General features: G+C 39.4%; 1 protein-coding gene across 1 annotated transcript in view; it reads left to right on the top strand.

Moving 5' to 3' along the window:
- tbck (TBC1 domain containing kinase) overlaps positions 1-26,587 on the top strand; it is a 42,868-nt gene that overhangs the window by 6,070 nt on the left and 10,211 nt on the right. The window contains exons 13-23 of the mRNA XM_054604134.1: positions 418-467; positions 592-721; positions 933-1,031; positions 1,125-1,187; positions 1,280-1,406; positions 1,662-1,712; positions 1,831-1,914; positions 3,877-3,962; positions 5,904-5,940; positions 9,824-9,985; positions 17,202-17,374. Coding sequence (XP_054460109.1) covers positions 418-467; positions 592-721; positions 933-1,031; positions 1,125-1,187; positions 1,280-1,406; positions 1,662-1,712; positions 1,831-1,914; positions 3,877-3,962; positions 5,904-5,940; positions 9,824-9,985; positions 17,202-17,374 — 1,062 coding nt within the window. The remainder of the gene's footprint in view (positions 1-417; positions 468-591; positions 722-932; positions 1,032-1,124; positions 1,188-1,279; positions 1,407-1,661; positions 1,713-1,830; positions 1,915-3,876; positions 3,963-5,903; positions 5,941-9,823; positions 9,986-17,201; positions 17,375-26,587) is intronic.

Below are 26,587 nucleotides of genomic sequence, written 5' to 3'. Positions count from 1 at the left end.
GAACAGTCTGGTAAGTTATGAAAATGACATCACATTATTGTAATGCAGAATTTTAAACCAGGAAAAGACACTTACGCAAGATTATGATACCTAAAATCAAAGACGCTATCTAGTCTCATGTTGCCCAGCTGTGGTGGTATTTATTTTCAAATATGTTCCCAGTTTTAAAACAAGTTTCCATATCCCTTATTCTATTATTTTACCATAATTTTGTTACAAACAAAGGGATGAAAACATTTCAACAACAGAGCACTTATTACCCTTTAAATGATTTGTATTGATAGGTACTCACTATCTGACAACTGTTCCATAAACACAATACATCAATACATTTATGTTGTAAGTGGTTTCAAAATGCAACCTTTAACAGAATTTAACCTTAACTGTGAATACATATTATGATTTTCTTTTTTTTAGAGACTGAAGGATGTATCAGGAGAAGCCTATTACCCTCTACTGGAAGACGAGTAAGCAATTCATCCTTAACTTTCCGCTTTTGCCCCTCCATCACCTGTCACTATTTTTCACATCACCCCGTCATTTATTTTGGCTCGTGTAATGTCATATTCCCTTTTTTTCCCCCTCCTTCAGACAGTCAAGTCTGCCCCAGTCCAACAGCAGCAATGAGCTGTCGGCCACCGTCACGCTCCCACTCATCATCCGCGAGAGAGACACCGAGTACCAGCTCATCCGCATCATCCTTTTTGACAGGCTGCTCAAGGTCTGCTCCATACAAAGTCAAACATACGCACACACTTTAACAGCACATACACTCACACATAAGCATCTCTGTACCAAATTAGACAGAGTGCCTAAATATGCTAGTGCAAGGTGCTTGATCCAGCTCAACTTTTATTTAAATTATCATTTAAACAGGTTACTGGTGAATTAAAGCTTGGTAATTTATATTCAGTTTCATGTTTTGTCTTTAGGCCTATCCTTACAAGAAGAACTTTGTGTGGAAAGAGGCCAGAGTGGATATTCCCCCTCTTGTTCGAGGCCTGGCGTGGGCAGCACTGCTTGGCATTGAGGTACAGGAGAAATTGTCGTTGTGTGATGAGAAAAGCTGCAGTTTTAACATTGTTTTTTCAGCGGACACTTATCGTTTCTTTATTTTTACACAGGGAGACATTCAGGCCAAATACGAGAGCATCGACAAGGATACTCCAATACCAACTGACAGACAGGTAAGTTGTTGAAATGACGACACAGCAGTAACGTGTTTGAAATGAATTTAGCTTCATTCTTTCGTTGGTTGTGTTTTGGTGCACGACTACAGATTGAGGTGGACATCCCACGCTGTCACCAGTATGATGAGCTGCTGTCGTCTCCTCAGGGCCACATCAAGTTCAGGCGTGTGTTGAAAGCCTGGGTGGTCTCCCACCCTGACCTGGTCTATTGGCAGGGTCAGACACTCTTTCATCAATTTCTTTCTCTTTCTCACTGGATGTTTCTTTTATGTCTCGTTGTTCTTCTGGTTTGACTCTAGTTGCAACCACCAACACCCTCCTCTTTGTATGTGCTATTACTTACTGTAGTATGTACGACCGGACACTAGATGGTGCTCATGTCACATCTTGTAAATTCCCTTCCTTGCCCTAAGTTACAACCATGTGACAGCATTTTTGTATTATAAATGTATTTTCTTTCCATCATATCAGGTTTGGATTCACTTTGTGCCCCATTCCTCTACTTAAACTTTAATAATGAAGGTAATCATTTAAATTCTAATACCTACTAGCTTACTGTTGTCACTGCGTAGTGTTTTCTTTTCTACCTTCCTTTTTTAGTTTTTGGCTTCCTTTCATATTTATCTTATACTCTCCACAGCCCTGGCATATGCCTGCATGTCTGCCTTCATCCCCAAGTACTTGTACAACTTTTTCCTGAAGGACAACTCTCATGTCATTCAAGGTAAGATATACTAGAATAAGCACTTAGTCTGCTGTGTTTTGCACAGCAATACAGTGATAGTGTGATTTTAAAGCTTATCTTTTGGTTTCTCCTGATATATATTACACACTCAATCTTACTTGTTTCCACTCCAGCCATCCAGTGTTTTTTAGCTAATTTTGTCAACTGCCACTGCAAGTTAAGTATTAAGTATTAAACATGGTCAGCGCATTCAGCTAAGTTCAAAAACAAATTATCACCGGCTGGCACCGAGCATCAGGCCGTCAGCTCAATGTTGATTACATTTTGGCTCCATGTTGTTCCTAAGCTGTAAAAAGTAATTTTAGTTTGTCTTAATGGAGTTTGCAGCTGAGCCACATCATTTAGAGATAGGGAAACAAATGAAACTGCAAAAGCAGCCTGCAGAGAAATGTCACAAGCAATTCTTATGTGACAACAGCAGCACCATACACCTCTTGAACTCTGTGGGGAATGTGGCTATTATCCTTTCTCTCCACTGCTAGATGCCCTGGAGAGCTAGCTAATGTTTATCTGTCTGGTTGGAGGATCTTTGTTCATTTATAGTGTGAAGAATGGGGCTAGTACAGCATTACAATGTTTCCAATTGACATGTGCAGAAGTTAATTTCCAAAGTTGCCCATTTGACAGCAGTCCACCTGCAACTTTTTGTCTTCCTGTCTCTTTGTTATAAGGCAACAAATTGTTTAAAAAAAGTATCTGAACTATGAGTTCTCATCGCTATATTCAATTCAATTCAATTCAATTTCAATTCAGTTTATTTTGTATAGCCCAGAATCACAAATTACAAATTTGCCTCAGAGGGCTTTACAATCTGTACACATGCGACATCCTCTGTCCTTCCCTCACATCGGCACAGGAAAAACTCCCCTAAAAAGGGGGATCCTTCTCCCAGGATGGACAGAATGCAATAAATGTCATGTGTACAGAATGAACAGCATAACACAGATACAACACATTCAATGTATATGACATAAATGATTCATATAATAAGACTACTTATAATAACAGCAGCAATTATTATAGTAGAATTATAATTATGAAAATAGGGATAGTAATGTGATTAATAATAATAATCGAAGTAGCAGTGGGTGTCAGTCGGCTCACAGCAGGAGGCATGACTACGGTCCAGGTACCACAACGATTCATGGAAACCTGCAGAGCGAGAAAGCAAAAAGGGCTTCAGGGTGGAAGTAAAGCTAAAATGCTTAATGGTACAGGTAATAGTAATAGTAATGTGACTAGTAATAATAATGGTGGTAGCAGTCGGTGTCAGCAGGGCCGTAGCAGGATGCACGACCACGGTCCAGGTACAGCCACGATTTATTGAAGCCTGCGAAGCGAGAAAGCACAAAGACTCCAGAGATCTGTTTTATATAAGAGTTAAAAGACAGATCCTGATCAAAGATAACTCCAAGGTTCTTAGCGGTAGTGCTGGATGCTAGAGCAATGCCATCTAGAGAAACTATATCGTTAGATAATTGATTTCGAAGGTGATCTGGGCCTAGTAGGATAACTTCTGTTTTTTCGGAGTTTAACATTAAGAAGTCCGTAAGACATGCTTGAAGTTTAGAGAACTGGTTAGTTTCGTCTGGCTTAATTGATAGATATAACTGGGTATCATCTGCATAACAATGAAAGTTTACTGAGTGTTTTCTGATAATATTCCCCATGACTGATTTACTAAATCCAATCATTTATTAGGTAGGTTTGTGTTTATTTATGTCTTGTCTAAACCATCTTGTGTTCTTACTGTTGACTGTAAACGCTTACTGGTAGTGTGCCATTGGTTTAGTTACCGTGTACCAATGGTGGCATGTGTGTCTAAGGTTGCTTACGCCTGCTGTAAAGTCTTCAGTCAAATACACTTTCTTTCATGTTTTTAGCACTCAAGCTGCACAATAAATTATATATATAACTTGTGCCCTTTTGCCTGTGTTTCAGAGTACTTGACCGTCTTTTCCCAAATGATTGCCTTCCATGACCCAGAGCTAAGCAACCATCTAAATGAGATTGGCTTCATCCCAGACGTAAGTTTCCAAGTGTGCAAGTCCCCTGACACGCTGACGACAATAGGCAGCAGTGGAGGGCGAACCAGGATAACAACCTTGTCTTCTATTGCAAGTCAAAGAAAGTAACAAATATTCCAGTTGTTTTCTCCGCGTGAGGGCCAAAGGAAATGGCCAACCATAGATCACAGTGTATATCTTTTCATTGTCATTGACACTTTTTGTTCCACATCCTCCTCTCCAGTATTCGTGGCGAGGGTCAGGTTCTCCCGGTAGTCCAATGGTGATTTATACAGCGATTAATGTCTTCCAGGCACACTTAATGATTGTCCTCTGCAAGGCTTACCTTATTTCTCTTACTATATGCCACCTCTTCCTGCCCTTTTACTTCAGCTCTGCTCAGACAGTGACAAGGTTAAAGTGTGTACAGTCTCTCTGCGGTTCCAGTTAGTGTGCTGATGAATGTGTGTCACCTGTGGGCCGGCCTCTGGGACATTACCCGATGAAAAGTGGGGTCTTTGTCATAGAGGAGTCAGGGATCAAAGCGTCCTCTTCCTCCTCCTTGCAGTTTCTGATGCTGCAGCTCCTTTTCTAAAGTGGTGCAAGTGAAATGTTGATAGTCTGCTATAATTTGAAGTGTGTAGGGAAACATGAAATTAGGAAAGATACTTTTGCTTGATGCACAAATGTTACCTGTAGTTGTTGATGCTGTATGTATATAAGCCTCACCTTGAACAGATGTGCCATTGTGATTCTTTCAGGTTCTTACTTATCCATTTTTCAAATTTGCCACTTCAAAGAAAAGCATGCTGTTATGATGCTGACTTGACACGTACTGCATGTACAGAGCTACCAGTATTGACTTGCCTTTCAAAGGACTCTCTGTATGCCTGTTTTTGTTGGTAGGCCACGATGAATTGGAACAAGCTTTGTTGATACAGCTTTCATGCTTGATTTCAATCCCAGTAATTAGACTTTACAGACCATAAATCTCCTTTTCCTCTGTGAACTTCAGAGAATACTCTGAACTGTTGTTTTACTGAGGAAACAAATCCATCGGCCCTAAAAGACCAAATGTCACTGCAATATGAAATGGATTTGATTCCAATTTATGCATACCAAAATATGGCAAGATTAATACAGTTTGCCTTGTGCAAGCACACAGAAACCACAAGTAATCTTTGGAAATGTTGTGGTGTTCAAGGACTCCGCTCCAGTAATGCCTGAAGCCATCGGCAGAGAGACAGATTGCATGTGGCCAGCGGTTTAATTCAGGCCATTCTCAATTTGGCCACATCTTCTCGCCTGGGTCTGCCATTTACACTTACACTAATCCAATCTGGCTGGACTCGCAGCTCTGCCGGTGAGCGTTTGAATTGAGACTCAGTGCGGTGTGGCTCTCTCTCCTGGCCATCACTGGCCTCAGAAGAGGTCTACTGAACAGTCGCCAGCTCCCACGCATTAGCTGTCAATAAACTTACTGAGATTAGCTCCAGTATTCCTGCACCCTCTGCTCCAGACCCTCTGCTACTGAATATTACAGAGCCTCAGCAACAGTGGCCAGTGATTGGCAGGTGTCATACCAGGTGGTTAATGGTGGGGTGTGTGTGCGGTCTTTTAATTTTAATTTTATGCATTTCCTCCAGGGAAAGTGTAGAATGGAGAGAAAGGAGGATGGATGACAAGATGATTTGTATAATGCGATTCATTGTAAGCCTTCTCCCCGCTGACTAATAACCAAACTCAGCAGTTTGCTGTTTATGGCCGTTTCTGTTTCTCAGAAGGCATAGAGACTTGTGCTGCACATCTTAAAGAAATCTCTATTGTAAGAAAGCGGTTCACATATTTCATGCGAGCTTTCGGCAATTCGATTTGACATACTGAATATTGCATACAAATGAATGCTACATTATCTCATAAATGTGCTTACTGTGTATCTTATCTCTTTTTCTTACCACACAGCTTTATGCTATTCCATGGTTCCTGACGATGTTTACACGTAAGTAGCTTTTCGTTGTACTCACAATGTGGATGTGATGTGTCACTGAGCATAATCCCAAACTTTCAGAGGTTATTTTGAGTCTGCTTCAATTAGAGTATGAATAAAAGACACTGAAAAGGTCAGTGGGTCCAGTATGGACCAGATCTGTAGGTTTTAATTTTTTTTCTCTCTGTGACCTTTATTCCAGCTGCTAATTAATTCCAGATCTGAAAGGAAAGGACTTGACAGCTCAGTCCCACACTACCTCAAATTTTCACCAGCACATGTTTTATTTATTCTCATTCTGTTTTTATTTAAATACATTTTAAAAGCTGTTTCTGGGCTTTCAACTACATCTTGCAGTCTCCAGTCGTGGATGGAATTTGCTCAGTTGTCATTGATGATCTATAAAAGGATACATGACATAAAAAAAACAAATTCAAGTTCAAGGTTCAGTCGATGGACTGAACTGAATTTTATGTTAATAGGCTTAAAACCAGAAGTGAAAAATAACTGAATACATTAAATCAAGTCCTGTAATTTTGAGCTATTTTTGTTTTTCTAATTTATTTACATTTTCTCCTACTTCATACTTCTACTCCATTTTTTTATCTACTGCTGGAGTACTAGTTGCTTTTCAGAGATGTTACATTCAAAATATATGATGCCTTGTTATTGATTAAACTATCCAAAAGTACTCTATATACTTTTGGATCGTGTGTAAAGCAGATAAAAATCAACTCTACGTTTAAGTATTTATAACATGTTAATGTATCAGTGATGATGATCCAAAAATACAATCATATATAATATAACACTGACATGGACCATTCTTGTTGCCAATACTTATATACTGCACAATGTCAAATACATGGCCTGTAATTTAGTGTGTTGTACTTTTGGCCTAATTACATTATCTGACTTATTCTTCCAATGGTCTCTTTTAAAGTACCGTACGCTTAAAGTACGCTATCAAAAAGGAAGGTCTTAAGCCTGCTCTTAAAAGTGGCGAGTGTGTCTGCCCCCCGGACTGAAACTGGAACCTGGTTCCACAGAAGAGGAGCCTGATAACTGAAGGCTCTGGCTCCCATCCTACTTTTATATAGTCTAGGAACCACAAGTAACCCTGCATTGATTGAGCGCAGCTCTCTAGTTGGGTAATATGGAACTATAAGTTCCTTAAGATAAGACGATGCCTGGCCAGTTAGAGCTTTGTAGGTGAGTAGAAGAATTTTAAATTCTATTCTTGATTTAACAGGGAGCCAGTGCAGAGAAGCTAATACTGGAGTAATATGATCTTTTTTCTTAGTTTTTGTTAGAACACGTGCTGCAGCATTCTGGATCAACTGTAGAGATCATATCACACAGCTATATCAAAAATATTGATTACATTTGCATGATTTTATAGTCAGCTGACCTTCAGTTCGCAAGAAGATTTCTGAGGTAACATTAAGAAGGAAACAAATAAATATGTTGAGGTCCAAGGGTAGGATGTGGCAGACAAAATCAATTCCAGGCGCTTTACTCAGGGATGGTAAAAATAAAAAGCCTTTAATAAATATTGATTTAGAACATTATAAAAATACATCAACACTCATCGGCGAACTTCCCTTCCTCTGGAGAACCTTTAGGAGGGCGTGTTGTTTTTTTGACATTGTTATGCCCATATTTATTAAAGTAGTTCTTTTTTTACGATCTTGAATGCCCTAAATTGGATTTTGTGTACCACATATTAATGAATCTTCTCCCTCTCTGATATAACTTCAAGAGCACATGTGGCTGTAAGGGTCATAAGATACACTACTGCTACTAGTCAACTAGTCAACAACAACTATTTTTTTTTGAAAAGCTTATGAGAAACTTTTGGCAGATCTATTAACGTATTAAGATATTTCCATTCTAATAACACTGGGGCTGTACAAAATAAGGAAGGAGCACCTCTCGACTAGAATTCATTACAATAGCACTGCAGTTAATGCAACCTTTGTGAATCGTGTAATGTTCAGCTTCGGTTGAGACTTACAAGCTTGTATTGTGAGAGTGTAGATTAAATTAGGCGCAGCGTAGATTGTGATCTTAACTTGGACTGCAGGATTTTGCATGGTTTTTATAATGTTTTGTCATTAACCAGTATGTACAGGGTCTAAGTCAGCATAAGTTTAGGTGTCACTCATTACAATCAGCTCAGGCCATGTCGGCCAAATGATTTCAGTGACTGCAGTTTACGATCATTTTTAGATGTCGATGATGTCTACATGTTTGATATGTTTCATACCAGATTGGCTGAAGATTGGAAGATGATGAAATATTACAGATTCCAGCAATAATTGTAGGCTACCTTGCTTAATTGTTGATTCCAAAATGAATAATGCACAGTAAGAGTCATTTCACCTTCTGTGCTGCAGCAGAGGTACATTTTTATTCTTTTTTTACTGGTTTTAGCATGCAGTTTGTCAGTTGATGGCAGCATTGAGCTTTTATCTTCTGCAGGGCACAGCTGGGGCTCTGGAATATGAGCATATAAGTGAGGGTCACAGATCATTGTTACGATTAAATAATGTGCAATTAACCTCTGTGTCTTCTAGGTACAGATCCATCATATGGTACAACAGTTTGAATAAAATTCTTTCTTCGTAATATTATTTTAGATAGTTGGATTTGAACTTTGCTCGTCTGCAGACTCTTATAGACCGCAAACACAACCTATGATTTAGATTAATTGTAGCCAAATTGATCTGGTTCAGCCCTTTGCAGTGAGGATTTGATTCTTCAGTCAAACACACACACACACACACACACACACACACACACACACACACACACACACACACACACACACACACACACACAATCACACACACACAATCACACAATCACACACCGACCACTCCTGGGGCAGAGAGTGTGAGGTGTGACCCTTTTACCCCCTACCCCTTATCCTCCCCCTGAGGCAGTGTGTGAGTCCAGTATTCAGGAGGTGTGCCCCTCTGACTGCTAATGTCCTCAATCCAATATGAGACAAGGTTGGAGGGTCATCCTCAATTCACACACACGCATAGAACACACACACACACACACACACACACACACACACACACACACACATGGATACACTGCCTGTCAGTCACATGCTGCTCAGCTGACTGCTAATGCTGCGCGGCCCCTCCGAGGCATTTTCTCACCACTACTGCTCACTCGGCCTCACCAAAGCCACATTCCACACACACACACACACACACACACACACACACACACACACACACACACACACACACACACACACACACACACACACACACACACACACACATCTATTGCTCAGCATCCACCTTAACAAACCGCGGGATGATAGAAGCAGGTGGACAGTTCTGGTTTTCATGCATAAATCTCAACAGGGAGGAAACATTCCATTTAAAAAAAAACCAACTAAAAGTAATATATCTGAACTAATAACTTCAGTGGGACGCATTATCAGGATGTGGTTTTAGTTGGCTTTAAATAACCTGTGCAGGTTCCTTGCTCTAGAGCTCCTCAGCCCCCTGATGTTCTTCCTGTCATTTTTCCACCACAACACCCAGCTAAAAACATTTTTCCCAGCTGCCTCCCCCACATCAAATATCCCTCCAGGCAACCTTGCCAACGCACAATATTGCTTAGGGACCTTCCCATTTTAAAGCCATAGAGCCATCTTAAGTAAATGCACTATGCATATGCAAATCACACTCATTATGTAAAATGTGATTCCCCATTTCTCTCTGCCTGTGTGTTGCATGCTATTATATCCCGCTCGCAGAGGCCTATTGTGCATCCTTCGTGGGATTTGATTTTTCTGCCAATCTGGTATTCAGTCATTTTGTAAAATCTCCCCTTTGTTGTTTTTATTTCTGTACACTCCATACAGATGTGTTTCCACTGCACAAGATCTTCCACCTGTGGGACACCCTGCTGCTGGGTAACTCCTCTTTCCCCTTCTGTATCGGCGTGGCTATATTGCAGCAGCTCAGGGACCGGCTTTTGGCCAATGGCTTCAATGAATGCATCCTTCTCTTCTCTGACCTGCCAGGTGAGAATATCTGCTGGTATATTTATCTTTGTAAATACTATATTTTCCCTTTGTCCCTCATATCAAGTGTATTACATAATTAGACTTTCGGCCAAATATTACTTTATATCAAACAACAGCCTAACAGCCTCTTTATCTACTTTCTGCATGTGATAAGCAGTTGTACAGTTACTATATGAACAAGGGGAAATCAAACAAACCTTTTCTGCCATCTCTAAACCTTTCTCAAAGGTTGTCCATCTGTGTGGGCAACTGCAGGAGGCTGTTTTTTCATTCAACAGAGTACCAATGTGTGCTGATGTGTCTTGAGTTTATGAATTCCTCAAAGCAGGCAGCTCTGCTCTCCAACAGACACACTTCTTCCTTGATGTGCTCTAGACATGCCACGCTATGCTCTGCATCTGTTGAACAGTCAACTGCTGCACCCTGGGAATTGTCTGCCACAATAATCCCAACCTCCACAGTATGGTTCTGCAGCATCACTTATAATCTTGATTCAGATCTTTAAATCCATCGTTGGTCTGTGTAGACTGCTTAGCAACTAAACTAAATTGTTACTATTGGGTTCTTCGGGGCTATTTCAGTCATGGGACATCTAACCAGGGAGGCTAAGTGGCACCTTTTCAGCTCTGGACCACAAATGCAGGATTACTCTTGCAAGAAAAGTAGATGAGACACACATAAATAAAGCACAGCGTTAGCATGGGGATGTGAGGCCAGCAGGCTGCTTGAAGCAACTATTTGCTTTGCGAATACAAACATACAGAGATATGTATTAAACATTGCACTTAACACAGGGAAAATGTGTGGTGGTTATAAATCGCACTGGTAGGAAAAGAGTTGGAATTGGGTGCAAACCAGCATAAGAATGCTTCTGTTTTATTATTTTTTCCCTCACTAATTACAAGTTATGACGTGCATTGCAGATTCTTGTTCTTTAACCTCTTATTACACAAACTGACATTTCACTGTGGTACAAAAATTAGATGTGCGTGTGCTTGTGTGTGTAGGGGCAAATATCCAAAATATAGTTTCTTATCTCAGCTATATGGTTGTCCCAGTTGGTTTCAGTGCATTGCATGCAAGAGGAGTAATCCTGCCTCCTTTCTCAGGAGGGCCGACAATCAACAAGATATTCAGTGGGTTGATTCTGATCATACAAGCTGATGGAAATACATCTTATTAGCTTTGCTCTGTTGGTGTCATCTATTTGTTAAGTCATTTTAACAGAATGACCCCCAGTCCAAGAGGCTTCTCACATGACTTTTAACTTAACACATTGCCCTGGAGACTTCAATGTTTTTGTTGACTGTATTTGCCTCACAGAGCGAAAACACACTTCGGAGACAATAGTGTCTCTTAATACAGGCCCTCTTTACATCTTATTTTCAGTTGCACAAATAGATTACTTCAGCAAAGTATCGGTGACATAAAATCCAAGAACGGCATTCATAATGTATGTCTTCAGAATGTACCTCTCGCCTGGGGGACAGCTCAAACAATTTTCTTTAAAAACTCAATTTCCAAATGCTGCTCAGCCCTATTTTTTCTAGCTGAGAGGCAGAATTACATTGGGGTTTTAAAACTAACAGAGACAGGGACGATTTGTCCAAAAGGCATGCTAGAGCACTCTGTAAACTAAGGCCAGCAGCCTCCCCCTCAGTCTAAATTCAGCATTGCCGTACTTCACAGAGTTTTACGTCCAACAGATTCATGTGATTGAGGCAGAGGGGAAATGGAGAGCCAGTTCTCCTTATAAAGGTAAAATATGCTGGACTACAGCTGCAGTCAGCTTCTTTGGCAAGATTTCCTAAGAGTGACTACTGCTGCCAGCTCACTTCCAGCCTTATTATCGCAGCTTGTGTATACCTGGGTAGTTACAGAGTAGTATCTGGCAAACTATATTAGGAATGAATTCTGAGCTGTAGACTGACCTCAAACTGTTTATTTAAGTTCTAGCCATGTTCTAGTACACAAGATGGTATTGTGTATCTTGTGACAGACTGCTAAATCCAAGTAAAAAACAGTTCGGCACAATATTTATCACCCCTACTAAATGAGAGTAGAGGTCTATCTACTGTGTGCTTATTAGCCTTGAATGTGCATGGTTTATTTTTTAGACATGCTAGCAGAATGGCTCTAGTGATAGCTATGTTAGGGTCCGTCTGTCAGCTGTTCCTCCACCATTGTCCAGACTGTCATTTTTCATAAGCTGGTGGATGGATTGCCATGAAATTTCACACAAGCATTAATGGTTCCCAAAGGATGACGACTACTGACCTCGGTGATCCGTCAGTAGTCCCATGACTTTACTACGACTATAACCATGATTTCATATTTAAGTAAAGCTTATGAAGGAACTCCTGCAAAAACTAGTGTCGTTCTCAGCCACCTCAGCTGTACTTAAATGTTAGCATGGCAACATGCTTAACTAAGATGGTGACCATGTTACTTACACCTTCACGCCAAAGTACAGCTTCACAGAATTGCTAGTGTATCTGTGGATTCTGTTAGTCCTGATCCTAACCCATCTTAACAGTTAAAGACTGAATATTTTTGATTGAGCATACCATTTTTAGTGCATGTGATTCAATTCATAGCACATGAAAGTAAACAAATAGTAGGTTTGGCCATAATTGAGTTACATAGTTTTTTAATAGACCTTGCCAGCCTTTGTTGGTTTTGGAGGTCAGACTGTATTTGTTCTGCATCAACACATTCATGTAGTTATGAGTACACTAAGCCACACAAACATAAAAACACACACACACACGCACACGCACACACCGACACACACACACACACACTGTGAGTTATGGTAGATATCTTGTGATTTGTGGCCCGCACCTGCTCCTTCCTGACATCAGGCCTGCAGAATTGATGTCCTCATAGAACTGAGGCTCACATTCATTTGTTTCAGAGCAGAGTCCACATGCTCCACATGCTCCACATGCTCCACATGCTCCACATGCTCCACATGCTCCACATGCGTGTAACAACAGAAACTGCTGAGTGTAAAGCCAGAAAAACATGCCCTAATGCTGGCTGAACTTTATAAAAGAAGGGAAATTGACTCATTCTAGTAAGCTAGTAGCACAAAGGAAAGATAAATAAAATAGGATATAGATAGGATAGGATATAGACTGATTTAAAAGAGAAATAATTAAAGATTTAATAAAAAAACATGTTAAAAAATGTCTCCTACTTTCTACCATTCTGGTTTGGTACCCACCATCATTGACATTTCTGTTAATTTCAGCCTTTTCATGATCGAAGCCTGTATTTAGTGATTATGACAGGTGGTGTCACTGGTGAAGAAGTAAGAACATGCATATACATTTTGACTTAATCTAAGGTTTAGAGAAGTGGATGAACTTTACGAGATGCATAAGTAGACTTGACATTTAGTTGTGAAATAAAAACAAGTCTCTCTTTCTATTTCCATCGGCAACTGTCGGAATAAAAGTTTACGGTCAAGATAACGTTACAGGACAGTGGCTCTTAAATGATTCAGACACACTCCTCTCTCTATCCCTCCTTCTAGGCAGTAAATAGGGCCAGTGACAATAATTCTCAGTGACAAGCCTATTACACATAACACTGTGAAGTCTATAGTTGCCAATAGTCCAACGAAGAGAAGGAATCCAGATTCAAGGGAAGTAATGCAGACTATAGGATTGTGCTGCCACCACCTGTCAATACATTTACTGTTACTCATCATCCTTCAAAAAACTTTCTCTCAAAAATATGTTACTTAAGTCCTTTTGGCTCTCTGGACCATAAGCAACGACTAAAATATTACTGAATTATTTTTGTTATAAGTTTTGTGAATGATATCACACTCGGTATATCAGAGTCTGAAATCAAATTAATTGTAAAACAGGTAAGACCTGTGCTGCAACATTTTGCCTTTGAGGCAGCAATTCATCTCAGCTGCCATTTGTTTGCAATTAATCTCATTTTGTGATTCCCATTTGTTTACTCTTGTAGCCTTGGGTAATCTCTAACTTTCTCTTGTTTGGAGACTACATTGATTCACAATAGACCAGAAAGGCTCTCCGGCTGACAGGAACCGTGTGTTTACTGATGATGCAGCGGCATTTTTGCCTTCACGGGACATTAGCATCTGTCTCAATGAGCAGAACCGATGAGCTCTAGTTATAGACGTTTAGTTCTGAGAAAAACAACCACGGGCTGCTGAAAATGCTCAAGGCAATAGTGCACACAGGGACACCTTGAAAACATCAGCAGAAGTAGAACATTGATGTGGAAGGTTTAGTGTTGGGAGTCCATGACAAATTTGGCATGACATTTTTTCGTTTTCATATGGGAATTGGACTGAAAGTGTAGTCTTTTAAGATTGGAGTATGAAAAAAATATTACTATTGCAGGCAGCCAGCATTAAGGAGGATGTGGGTTTAATATCCATAATGTTCTGACAATATTTACCTGGGGCTGAATGTATTAATTATCTCAGATTCACTTCCAGCATTTGAGCTCAAAATTGAACTATGTCCTCAAATACTCAGACCCTCAGAGAAGCTGAGAGTTATTTCTAAGCTCCCCATTTTTCACTTTTAATAAAGAGGAGAAGTTTTCATTTTAGAATGACTAACTCTAAGTGCTTTATGACATTCAGAACTGTAGCATTTATTTAATGTCACCAGGTAGTTTTTTCTGAGTGGCTCTGGTGTGCAATCAACACCTTTAGAGGACTGACAGGCTGCTCTGTGTAGAAGGTCATACATCATTCTTTTTAACAATTCTTTGGCACCGCCTTACATCCCCTCTCTTTCTCTCTCTCTCTCTCTCTCTCTCTCTCTCTCTCTCTCTCTCTCTCCACAATATCAAGGATCAGGATATGCAAAACACTTTTTTTTAAATATTGTAATTCAAGTTCAACAAAAGCAAACACAGTTGTGACTTCCCAAAGCCTTTTCTTAAGTTTCAGTTAAGTTTCAGTTTAGGTTACTTGACTTTGTTTCCTGGGTAAATGTGTTGGATAAATGATAACCACTTTGATTGATCACTGAAATGAGAATGCTAGTACTACTTAAGGGATGTATTCCAAGAATGATACATGCACCGCTTAAAAACATGCAAATCCAATGCACATCATCCATTTATGTTTCATCAAAACAAACAACCAACAATTGGAAAACCCTCTCATGTCTACACGTGAAATTTTAAAATGTAATCAACAGCATGAATCATTCATGTGTTGTCCAAACGTAATCAGTGGCATACAGTATAACTATGAAAACAAAGATGGATAGATGAACAAATCTCTTGACAATAGATAATCAATTTCCACGCTCCCACCTTATGTTATCAATGTCAGCGTGGTTAACAAATAAGGAGCTATTCACAAAGGGAAAAGGGAAGCGTTTACAATGTGTGGTTAATGTACAGAGTCATTATTATGATTCGTCTGTTTTATTATGCAGGGTTGGTTTGAAAATGAAAATGCAACTGATTTTCACTTAATGTTTTTTAATTTACTAAACCTTTCTTCCGCATTATTGTCGAGTCTTTCTTCCTTTGCACCACAATCAAATTCCACAACCCCCCCCCCAGGGTTGCTCTTCACTAATCACGCTATTCTTCTATGTGTGGCAACAAGTCACAGCCCCACAATCAACACCTCCACATAATTACTGAAATGTAATTTTGCTTCCTAAAAAGAAAGAAAATCGCTCTTTAATGAAATTGGCTGCCTTGGAATGCCCAGCTGCGCCCAGGGCTTGTTAAAACCGCTATCAATCTCCTCTTCCCCATTCCCGCCTCTTTTAGCTGGAGGAGTGATTGCATGCAGCATTCGCCGCCCTAGGGAGGGAAAATGTGTTTCCCTGAACTGCCTGTGTTCCCGTCGGTGAGGAATCTCAGACCACCAGTGTGTTTTTCACTGGAATGAGACTTGTAACTGAGTCTGGGAGTTCCTAGCCCATGAGAGCTGACAGAACCTAACCTCGACATCGCTGTGGGACGTAGAGTGGGGGAAAGATGCATCTTTTATATTATTTCACTTGAGCTTGGGCCAGGTGCAGGTCATACCAAGGAGCACTCATTAGGCAGACTTGCTTATCGTCCCCGAAAAAGGGGAGGGAAAGAGAGGCTGTCAGTGTGAAGGAAAGAATTCCTAATTCACCAAAATCCTCGGCTAATCCAGCGAGTCCCTGTTCCCTAATCCTCTCTATTCTCAATGCGAGAAGCAGGAGAAAGATGGATACTGCTGGAGAGGCATTAGGGAGGAAAAGAAAAACATTTTGCTCTGCCCTGAAAACCTATTTTGTGAACAAGTGCTCAGATGAGAAACAGCAGCTAAACTATGACCAGTTATTATCTCAAAGAGCCACTGGCACTGCTGGATGACTACTTAAATTTATTAATGGCAGCAAAATGCCAAGGTCAAGCTGCTCTCTTCTGCAACGAAACCTCCCACACTCCATTTACATAATCGTTTATGCTTTATATGAGGGAAGGAATCACATTTGTATTCATTAATTTTATTCTCTCACTCAGTAGTACAATAATTAGTTAAAGTAAAATGTTATCAGTGCTAATTGAAAATAAAGAGATTAACAGAATACTCTCTGTTCTGAGTTTATTTAGATTTTAAAATGAAATGTTTTGGCAACTATTCAATAGGTTGTCATTAGATTTGGTACAGATTTTCCCCTCAGGATAAATTGTAAATGCTTGAGTTTTCATCTAGTGCCACCTTTTAGGTCAAAATGTTTATTCGTCCAATATTTTAGTTTATCAGCACTCTTATCAGCTTCAGCTTTAATTTGTTTTTCCTTCTACGTAGTGAATGTTAACATCCTAACACACTAAACTAAGATGGTGAATAATCAATAGTATTACTGCTAAACATCAATATGTTAGAATTGTTGTTGTGAGCATGTGTACTTTAAGTCATCCTTGCAGAGCCCCTAACATGACTGTATAGTCTTCTTGTGAAGTAAAAAGCTTCTGTTTTTTACCAGAGGCTACTAATTTCCACCTTTGATTACTAGGCTTTACAGTGTATAAAGATCCACGTATGCTGGCTTGGTTGGGTAAACATAAAAAAGATGTGTTGTTTTTCAATGATTTCATAATAATTGGGTGCAGTTAATAAAAGCAATTCATGAAAAATGCGATATAATTCTCTACTGTTTATGAATTTGCTCGTATGTGACATTTTCACATTACTCTTATTTTTCCTACACAGAAATTGACATTGAGCGCTGTGTTCGTGAATCCATCAACCTCTTCTGCTGGTCTCCAAAGAGTGCTACATATCGACAACATGCTCAGCCACCGAAGGCCGCTGGTGACAATGGCTTTGGGAAAGCAGCAACATACTACTCGTCTGACTACCAGGACATGCCGAAGACAGACCTGGTGAGTTGAATAAATATAGATGAATCTTTTCTTCAAAGGTTGTAAACTGATTTTACTTATTATTTACATAGTATCTCAGTGACTGTTGAGGTTAAGCCACAGTGGCCAAGAAGATAGTCTTCTTTGTTCGCCCTTAGCTGGTGTTTTTTTTTTGTGATTTATTTTTTATAATTTTCCATTTATACAGTACAATACAAGACTTTGTTTCTGAATTCTATTATCTTTATTTTTTCTGAGTTTTTAAATTCCTGCTACTTAGACCCACTTTCTTAGTCGCACAAGGAGTGACTTACTGCAAATTACCCAACACCTGTTGTTTTCTCTAATCAACACCCGATTGTAGAACAGTGCAGTGACCCAAGTAGGCCTGTTAAGCTGTATTGATTTTTCATGTTAGAATGAGTTCCTCGGGAATTAGAACTAACAGTTTAATGCGTGATACAGAACATGGCAACCCCAGTCTTTAATTCCCAAAGTGGTGAAATATTGATTTGATTTAAGATGCATTCTCTTAACAAATACAAACAGGCAAAATTACTCTGCATTAATAAAGTAAAACTTTATTTATGTTGCACTTCTTAAAACAGGGTTACAAATTGCTTTGCATTAAACAAAACGCATTGAATTAGCTTAGTTTGGCAAATGTTAATTTAGCTTCCATAGCAGCAAGTGTGACATGTTGCCAGAAATGTAAACACCATCCCTCTGAAGATACAGAAATACAGATATATGTGCAGATAAAAATAAAACATAGCAAAAATATTTAAAGTTACTGTGAGGAACTGGTCATGAAACAGCTTCAATTTAATACTGATGCCTCTATAAGTAGACAAGACCATCATTGTGAAGATTGGCTTTTACTATATAGTTGTTCTTAATGCTTGGCATCGGTGCCACCGGGTCAGATTTTACACAAAATCTGCTGAAATCATGCAGGTTCACCAGAGATCCTACAGCTCAGAATCCAGCGGGGCCTCTGGCAGAAACAAGCCCGCAGACAGATTCAGATCAGGTTTCGCTGCAGCCTTTGACCTGCAGTTTGAAGCTTTGGTGGAATTAGGAACGCTTAAGGCCCAGCAGCAGTATCTCCTCCAACGGCCAGGAGTAGTGCTTTGCTTAGCTGCTCCACCAGTCCCTGTTGGGAGCCAACAGCAACACCACACTGCTTTAGACCCAGGCCATATTTCTGGGCCCGCCGGAGCGAATGGAAGCACAGTAGAACCAGAACCAGGACTGTGCAGAGCAGACTGTCGGATCCTGCTGCAGTAAAAGGGGACTCTGGTGTTAGGAAACGCTACTACTTTCCTCCACAGGGACTGTCAAAATCAACACAAAATTAAAGTTTTGTGTAGACAAACCTTCATAAAAGTGTTCATATTTAGTTTTAAGGAGTATTCATTGATCTGATGCTGTCTTTCACACATGTCTTTTTTCTTTGTTTAGTTTTTGTGGCGCAGGGCTGTTTGTCTTTCACACCTGAATGCATTGTGTTCAGAAAGCTCACAAACACTCTTGTCAGCCCCTATCTGCTATGTGCTCAAGTGATTGCTGTAATCTTTCTCATTCAGCCAAAGCTGAATGAGAAAGGGGTGGGAGGTGGCATTGATCCATGGTCACTTCTATCTGCAGCGCCCCCCCCCCATCCTCATCCTCAGAAAACATTCAGGCAGTAGTGCACTTTGAAATAACACTCTTATCACTAGACTGACCACAGACACTAATTGCACAGTATGACTGCAGAAAAGAAATCGACAAAATAGGAATCTGAATGTTGATATAGAAATTCTTTGCTCATTACTCATTATTACATATGTCAGCACATATGCCTACACTTGAAGACTGCTGACTCTACGAAATTCTTATCAGGCATTTGACTTTCTCAGCCAAAGCCTGGATAAGTTTGCATAGTGTGTGAAATGCTGCAAGACAAGCCTGTTACAACAGCAAATGAAGGTGTATGGGAAGTCACATCTATCAACACGCAGTCCCTCCCGTTTCAGTTGGCCCTCTAAAATCAATCTTTTCTCCAAATGAAAATGTACCATAAACACACACACACACACACACACGAACACACTGTTGGTCCACACAAACAGCAACAAACCAATTACACTGTATGTTGCCATGTGTTCAATCTAGGTACATGTTCAAAAGTTTGTTTTGAAGTGCATGGCAGCAAGACACCTTGGAATCACTTCGGACAGGGAATTACTTACTAAAAAGGCTGCAATTTTGGAAGATATCTGCTTGATTTGATTAATGGCTGAAGCCTCATATTAGTTAAGATAAATATATATATTTTTGCAAGGAGCAAACACTGTGGATTATATGTCCTTCATCACTAACATTGAAATTGCTTTAAGAAGGGATCATTCTTTGTTCGGGCCAGTATGGACAAGAGGAATGATTACATCATGCAAAACCTGTTTCAATGTTCAAACTGGCACTTGACTGTTGTTTTAAGACAGACTTGAAAACATCGTAAACTGTCCTTTCGGCTTAGGTTGAATAGGAAAGATAGAATAAAATAACAAACAATACTCAGTTTTAGAACTACAGTTATATACTTTTTATGTGGTTCTCCATGATTTCTTGACTAACTCACTGAGTATTGTGAAAATTGTTATGGCTGTTACTGTACAGATGCTTTAACGGTTTGTTTGTGTTGGATGCTGCCCTTATCGCCCTTCGTTCTGGTAAGAGAGCAGGAGGCTCTGTCAGCAGATTCACAGCCCTCGTAGTGAACAGAAATCCATCTCACTGGACAGCTGCTGTCCACTCAGCTTGGTCTGAGTGAGTGAATCAGAGAAAACAGGCTCTCCTTCTCCATTCTCTGAGCCACTAATAAGACAATCTAAACATAGCAAAACAAATTCAAAAAAATGCTCTTCACTTGATCCATTCATTAAATTGACTCTGTCTCATCAATCTTTGACATGATTTTTGTTTATCTCAAGTGAGTTGATCAAGTTAGGTGGTTTCCCTCATTCTCAAATTGGCTATTGATAATGGCGTTAATGTGCCGATTTGTGGACAACTGCTTGCAAGTGAGTGTTGCTCCTCTGTGGAAGCAATAGTAGCAGCATTTGGGAAACGATAGCTGTAGAGCCTAACATGTTCCCAGATGTATAAGCTGTCCATCTCAACACGACTGAAAATGATAAATGTTTGTATTTGCTAACCACTGTAATGTGCTGTGCATAGAGAGGATGGTATTTTTATTTGCTAGAAGGTTTGTTCTTAACATTGGTAGCTTTGAGAAATGAAAAGAAACAAATGCCTTGCCATGCAAGGGAGATTATGAGAATTTTTTTTTGCTCACTTTCATCAAACAGCTGGCAGAGCTCGTATTTCAATGATCGAGGGAGTGGATGTCCATAAAAAGAAATGCTTCCTGGATCCAATTATTCAGAACTTGTGCGCCACATGAACAAATCTGTGAGCAAAGGGAGCATTCACAAATAGGTAGGATAATCTATACGCGACTTGTTGTGAATAGGTAAAACTGGCCTATTAAGTGTTCACTGACTAATACCAAAACACAATCACATGAACACCTGTACAATATACAGTTTATGATGCAATCTAATCTAAAAATGTGTAGCATTTTGAAGCTTATTATATAAAGTTTAGTTGACAATGTGACATGTTTCAACCGATAGAAACATTTCTCAATATTATAGACATTACAGAAACAGCCATAGAATGTAATTAATTCCTCTCCGACACATTGTGAACAGACACTGAACTACAAATGCTTCACAAAGCTAGGATTTATATCAGGGTGTCATAAAGATTTGGATTGCATTACACATTGCTCTGTCTGCCCTGTTTCATTACCAGTTTTTAAAAGCTTATTTAATAGGTAAAGTCTACAACGTATTTCTTTCAAATCAAGCTAATGCTGTTCTTCAAAGTCATACTTTAATATTTCAGTTAGAGTACTGTACATACATAATGTACAATTTGAAAGGTTTTTAGTTGTAAAACTGTAATGAACACCTGACTAAAATAGACATAAAAGTGTTTCAGTCATCAATCATAAGTGCAAACCAAGTTGCTTAAAAAACACTAAAGCAGCATTATATTCCAAGCCACTGTAACTCTGTTGTCAAAGTGTGCATCTGGACTCCAATTGTCTTTTGTCAGCAAAAAGAGATGCATTTTGATTAGGAGGAAGCTGCTTTTTCTCAAATGAACTCATTCATGTTTGAGAAATATTGGTAACTGCTGTGTGGCAAGAATCAAAACAGGAAAGTGGCATGTGTTTATGTGCATGTGAAGCTGCTGTGAAGAATATTTGTTGTCAGCATTTTGCTCAGATCATGGCCTCAATTATTCAATTCAATTCAGTTTATTTTGTATAGCCCAGAATCACAAATTACAAATTTGCCTCAGAGGGCTTTACAATCTGTACACATGCGACATCCTCTGTCCTTCCCTCACATCGGCACAGGAAAAACTCCCCTAAAAAACCCCTTTAACAGGGAGAAAAGGAAGAAACCTATGGGAGAACGACAGAGGAGGGATCCTTCTCCCAGGATGGACAGAATGCAATAGATGTCATGTGTACAGAATGAACAGCATAACAGAGATACAACACATTCAATGTATATGACATAAATGATTCATATAATAAGACTACTTATAATAACAGCAGCAATTATTATAGTAGAATTATAATTATGAAAATAGGGATAGTAATGTGATTAATAATAATAATCGAAGTAGCAGTGGGTGTCAGTCGGCTCACAGCAGGAGGCACGACTACGGAGATCTAAGAGACTTATTAGAGCATCCTGATAATAAGGAGTTACAGTAATCTAGTCTAGAGGTAACAAATGCATGAACTAGTTTTTCTGCATCGCTTTGAGACAGGATTTGCCTGATTTTCGCAATGTTACGTAAATGAAAAAAGGCTGTCCTTGAGATCTGTTTTATATAAGAGTTAAAAGACAGATCCTGATCAAAGATAACTCCAAGGTTCTTAACGGTAGTGCTGGATGCTAGAGCAATGCCATCTAGAGAAACTATATCATTAGATAATTGATTTCGAAGGTGATCTGGGCCTAGTAGGATAACTTCTGTTTTTTCGGAGTTTAACATTAAGAAGTTACAGGTCATCCAGGTTTTTATGTCCGTAAGACATGCTTGAAGTTTGGAGAACTGGTTAGTTTCGTCTGGCTTAATTGATAGATATAACTGGGTATCATCTGCATAACAATGAAAGTTTACTGAGTGTTTTCTGATAATATTCCCCAAGGGAAGCATATATAAGGTAAATAAAATAGGTCCAAGAACAGACTCCTGTGGAACTCCGTGACTAACCCTGGTTTTCATCGAGCTTTCATTGTTTACATATACAAACTGAGATCGGTCTGATAAATATGACTTAAACCAGCTAAGTGCGGTTCCTTTAATGCCTATTAGATGCTCCAATCTCTGTAATAGGATTTGATGATCAATGGTATCAAATGCAGCACTAAGGTTATGCTCTTCATCTCTTTGTCTGACTGCAGACTTGACTTGTGTTTGTGTGCTTTAGAAGTGATGCTCAAACACCCCAGACTGTGATGTTCGATATGTGAAAACCTCAGCACAGTTACAATCATCCAGTGTGAAGGCCATTTAAATGAGTCATTGACCTTGTCATGAAGCTTTATCCAAGCCGAACAACGCCATGGTGTCCAGTTCAATATGTTAAGTGATTGGCTTTCTTTTGGCATCTGTGGACCATGAGCATTTGTGATTAGACGCACACAAACACACACACACACACACACACACACACACACACACACACACACACACACACACACACACACACACACACACACACACACACACACACACACACACACACACACAAACAACTGCAGAGGATTTGTGTCTGCTTATCAGTGGCTCCAGTTTAGCCTCATCACTGTCAGGCCAGTGTAATGCAAAAGTGTCATTAAGCCATTTTCAGCAGAGAGACACTGCTCGTCCTGACATTTAAGTCACCGCAGAGTGCTCCGTCAGCCACAGGCAGTGACAGGCTGCATATTTTGCCTGTTCCTGTCTTATGATATGGATACATTCATGTGTAGTAAGAGAGAGACATTATTTGTTTTTTACTAAAGTAGATCTATAGGTGTTGCAACTCATCATGTGCTTTACACCGAAAATGTGCATATGGTGGGCTCAGCCAGGCAACTGAGCCTGTTTTAGTCTATGGAGAAGTCCAAAGTCCTCATGCACTTTCACAAACGACACAACCCAGTTTGCAAGAGCAGTCAACAGCTTAGTTAGTTGTGTCAAACCCAAAACAGCATTGACTGCTGTGTCAGGAGTTAATTTGCACAGGGATGGACTCTTGATGTCTGAGTAGATCTGAAGCTCCTAAATGAATAATCAGCCAGAATGTTCAAAATGTTGGCTTACACCCATCCATCAGCTATTCTCTTGTAATGTGTACAGAAAAGTTTGGCATGGGTTGTCATAACAACTGCTTTTCTGCGGTATTCTGTTTTAAGTTTAAACCTGCTTGAAAGGCTTTTTTTTTTTTCTCTTGTAAGTAATCTTTTAAAAGCATTCCTTAAAAACTGGCTTGTGATCAACTTGCCATTTCCCACTTCTTGGAAGTTTAGAAAAATGTACACCGCTCAAAAGGGTGATTATTATCTAATTTCCTCATAGCTCCCGGCATGTGACAACATGCTAATAGTACTTATGTTGACCAGCATATCTAGTGTACACAACTGATTTATGCACACACACATGAAAACAGCCACATGCACCACTGCTTCAGTGATTAAGTGGTACGTGATAGTCATCAGGATTTGCTGTAATCATTGCTCATCATAGCAGAAAACCTGCCAGCTCGGTAGGTGAAGCCCAGCTGAAGACAAGCATCGTTGTGCTCTTTGGATTTTGATTTTATGTCATCTTGTTGAAGTTTCAACAACCAAGTACAAGTTACATATGAAATAATAAACTCTGCTTCCCAGTATAGGTTTAAGTGCTATCTGGAAAGCTTCTGTGTTTATGAAAAGAACTCGCACTGTCACCGGTTCCCATTTTATTCCACCATGATTTTCTTATCTCTGGGTTTGTACAGCAAAAATGTAAAACAATGCTAAAAGCAGTAATTTAAAGCTGGTAATTTAAATCACAGTTTACAGTGACATCATGTGAATAGCGCTTATGTAACGTTGACAAAAAGAAAATGTATTCAACTTACTTACCATTAACCAGATCATTGTATCACTCGAGCATGTAAATTGATCTCTGGGGTTTTACAAAGATTAATGACTTAAAATGTCATTAAAACCTAGATGTACCACCAGTGGTTTTATTCATCCTTCTTTGCAAATATACAATGCAGTGCAATCATGTTTTTTTCATAACTTCCTGTTCACATCTTGCTCAAATTTTACTTTTTTTAAGGATAATGCGCATCTGACATCTCTCATTTGAGTTTATTTACATCAATGATGCAAACCATTCCTTGTTCTGTATCTTTAACATCATTAGAAATGTTTGTGTTGAGTAGTTATTTTGCAATTGTACAGTTGTTCTGGATTAATGTGATGGTATTAATATGTGGATGTGTGCTTGTAAATCTTTCTTCATAATTGTAATTGTGATAGAGACTATGTAATTGTGCATTTAACTGAATGTTATTCGAGTCTGGTGACTGTTCTGCCAAGGGACTGCAGATGGAAAATAGCTAATTGCTTAATCTGGCATCAATCATCTCTTTGTGCATGGTTCTATGATAAAGACTACAGTGGGTACGGAAAGTATTCAGACCCCTTTAAATTTTTCACTCTTTGTTTCATTGCAGCCATTTGCTAAAATCGAAAAAGTTCATTTTTTTTCCTCATGAATGTACACTCAGCAACCCATCTTGACAGAAAAAAACAGAAATGTAGAACTTTTTGCAAATTTATTAAAAAAGAAAAACTGAAATATCACATGGTCATAAGTATTCAGACCCTTTGCTGTGACACTCATATAACTCATATACATTTCTGTTTTTTTCTGTCAAGATGGGTTGCTGAGTGTACATTCATGAGGAAAAAAAATGAACTTTTTCGATTTTAGCAAATGGCTGCAATGAAACAAAGGGTGAAAAATTTAAAGGGGTCTGAATACTTTCCGTACCCACTGTACATCATGATTATAACAAAAGCAGGGAGCACACCGAGCATGGTTCGTTGCAATTTGTAAGCTTGTCTCCACAGGCAGGTTTTACTGAGCAGGTGTGCTCAGTCGCACCCTGATTTACTCCAAAGTTTAATTCACTGAGCTCACACTTTTATTTTACATGTCACAGTTCCCTGGACCTGGACAAGTGGCCTGCAATTGATCTTGAACAAGTTAGAAACACACGCCATCACCATGTCATTGTGACACAGAGGTGTTGCCTCAACATCGTGGTAATTTTGTCATGGCACTAAGGCACCATGAATATGTAGATCCTAGCTCTGCTTGTGCTCTTATGTTTCCTGGAATAGCTGTTGTTGTAATTCAGGAGAGCAGAATAAAGGTGTTTGTTGAAAACAATGCAACACTCCTCAAATCTCTTCCATTTCCCCATGGGCACACGAGGTAGAGCGCTCGTCCCGTAACCACAAGGTTGGTGATTCAAACCCCTCTTGAGTCAACATGCCGAGGTGTCCTTGAGCAAGACACCTAACCCCAAGTTGCTCCCCGGGCACTTCTTAGCAGCCCACTGCTCCTCCGGAATGGGTCAAATGCAAAGAATTGTAATTTCTAATAAAGGCTTAATCATCATCATCATTCTGACTCTGTGTTGTTGCGTCAGAGTGAAGCTGCACCCTTCAGACATTTCCTTACAAATTTCTTTTTTTTAACAATACCGCTATTAAAAAGTAATAGCTCAGATGAACAGTGCACAGAATTGTTCAATTAAAACATTCTACCAAAAAATATGATTCGTAAAAATCCTTTCTGGACTCACAGATGTTACTGAGTTCTACAATGTTGGTTGGATGGATTGTCCAGCTAGCCAATGGAGTTAAATGCTTTCAAACGTTTTATTTCATGGATGGCAGAGTTTTGTTACTTAACCTACTCAGCACGCAGTTGGCCCTTCTCTGTTCTGTCAATTGCTTTCAAACGGTGTGATGAAATTTATAGATGAATCTGTTAGTATTTCTCCTACTTTTGATTTGCATAAAAGTGAAACTGATTAATGACCAGTCA

This window comes from Anoplopoma fimbria, chromosome 9 (assembly GCF_027596085.1).
Source record: "Anoplopoma fimbria isolate UVic2021 breed Golden Eagle Sablefish chromosome 9, Afim_UVic_2022, whole genome shotgun sequence".
Lineage (NCBI taxonomy): Eukaryota > Metazoa > Chordata > Actinopteri > Perciformes > Anoplopomatidae > Anoplopoma > Anoplopoma fimbria.
Note: the sequence above shows the minus strand (reverse complement) of the source record. Positions and strands in the feature narration are given on the sequence as shown.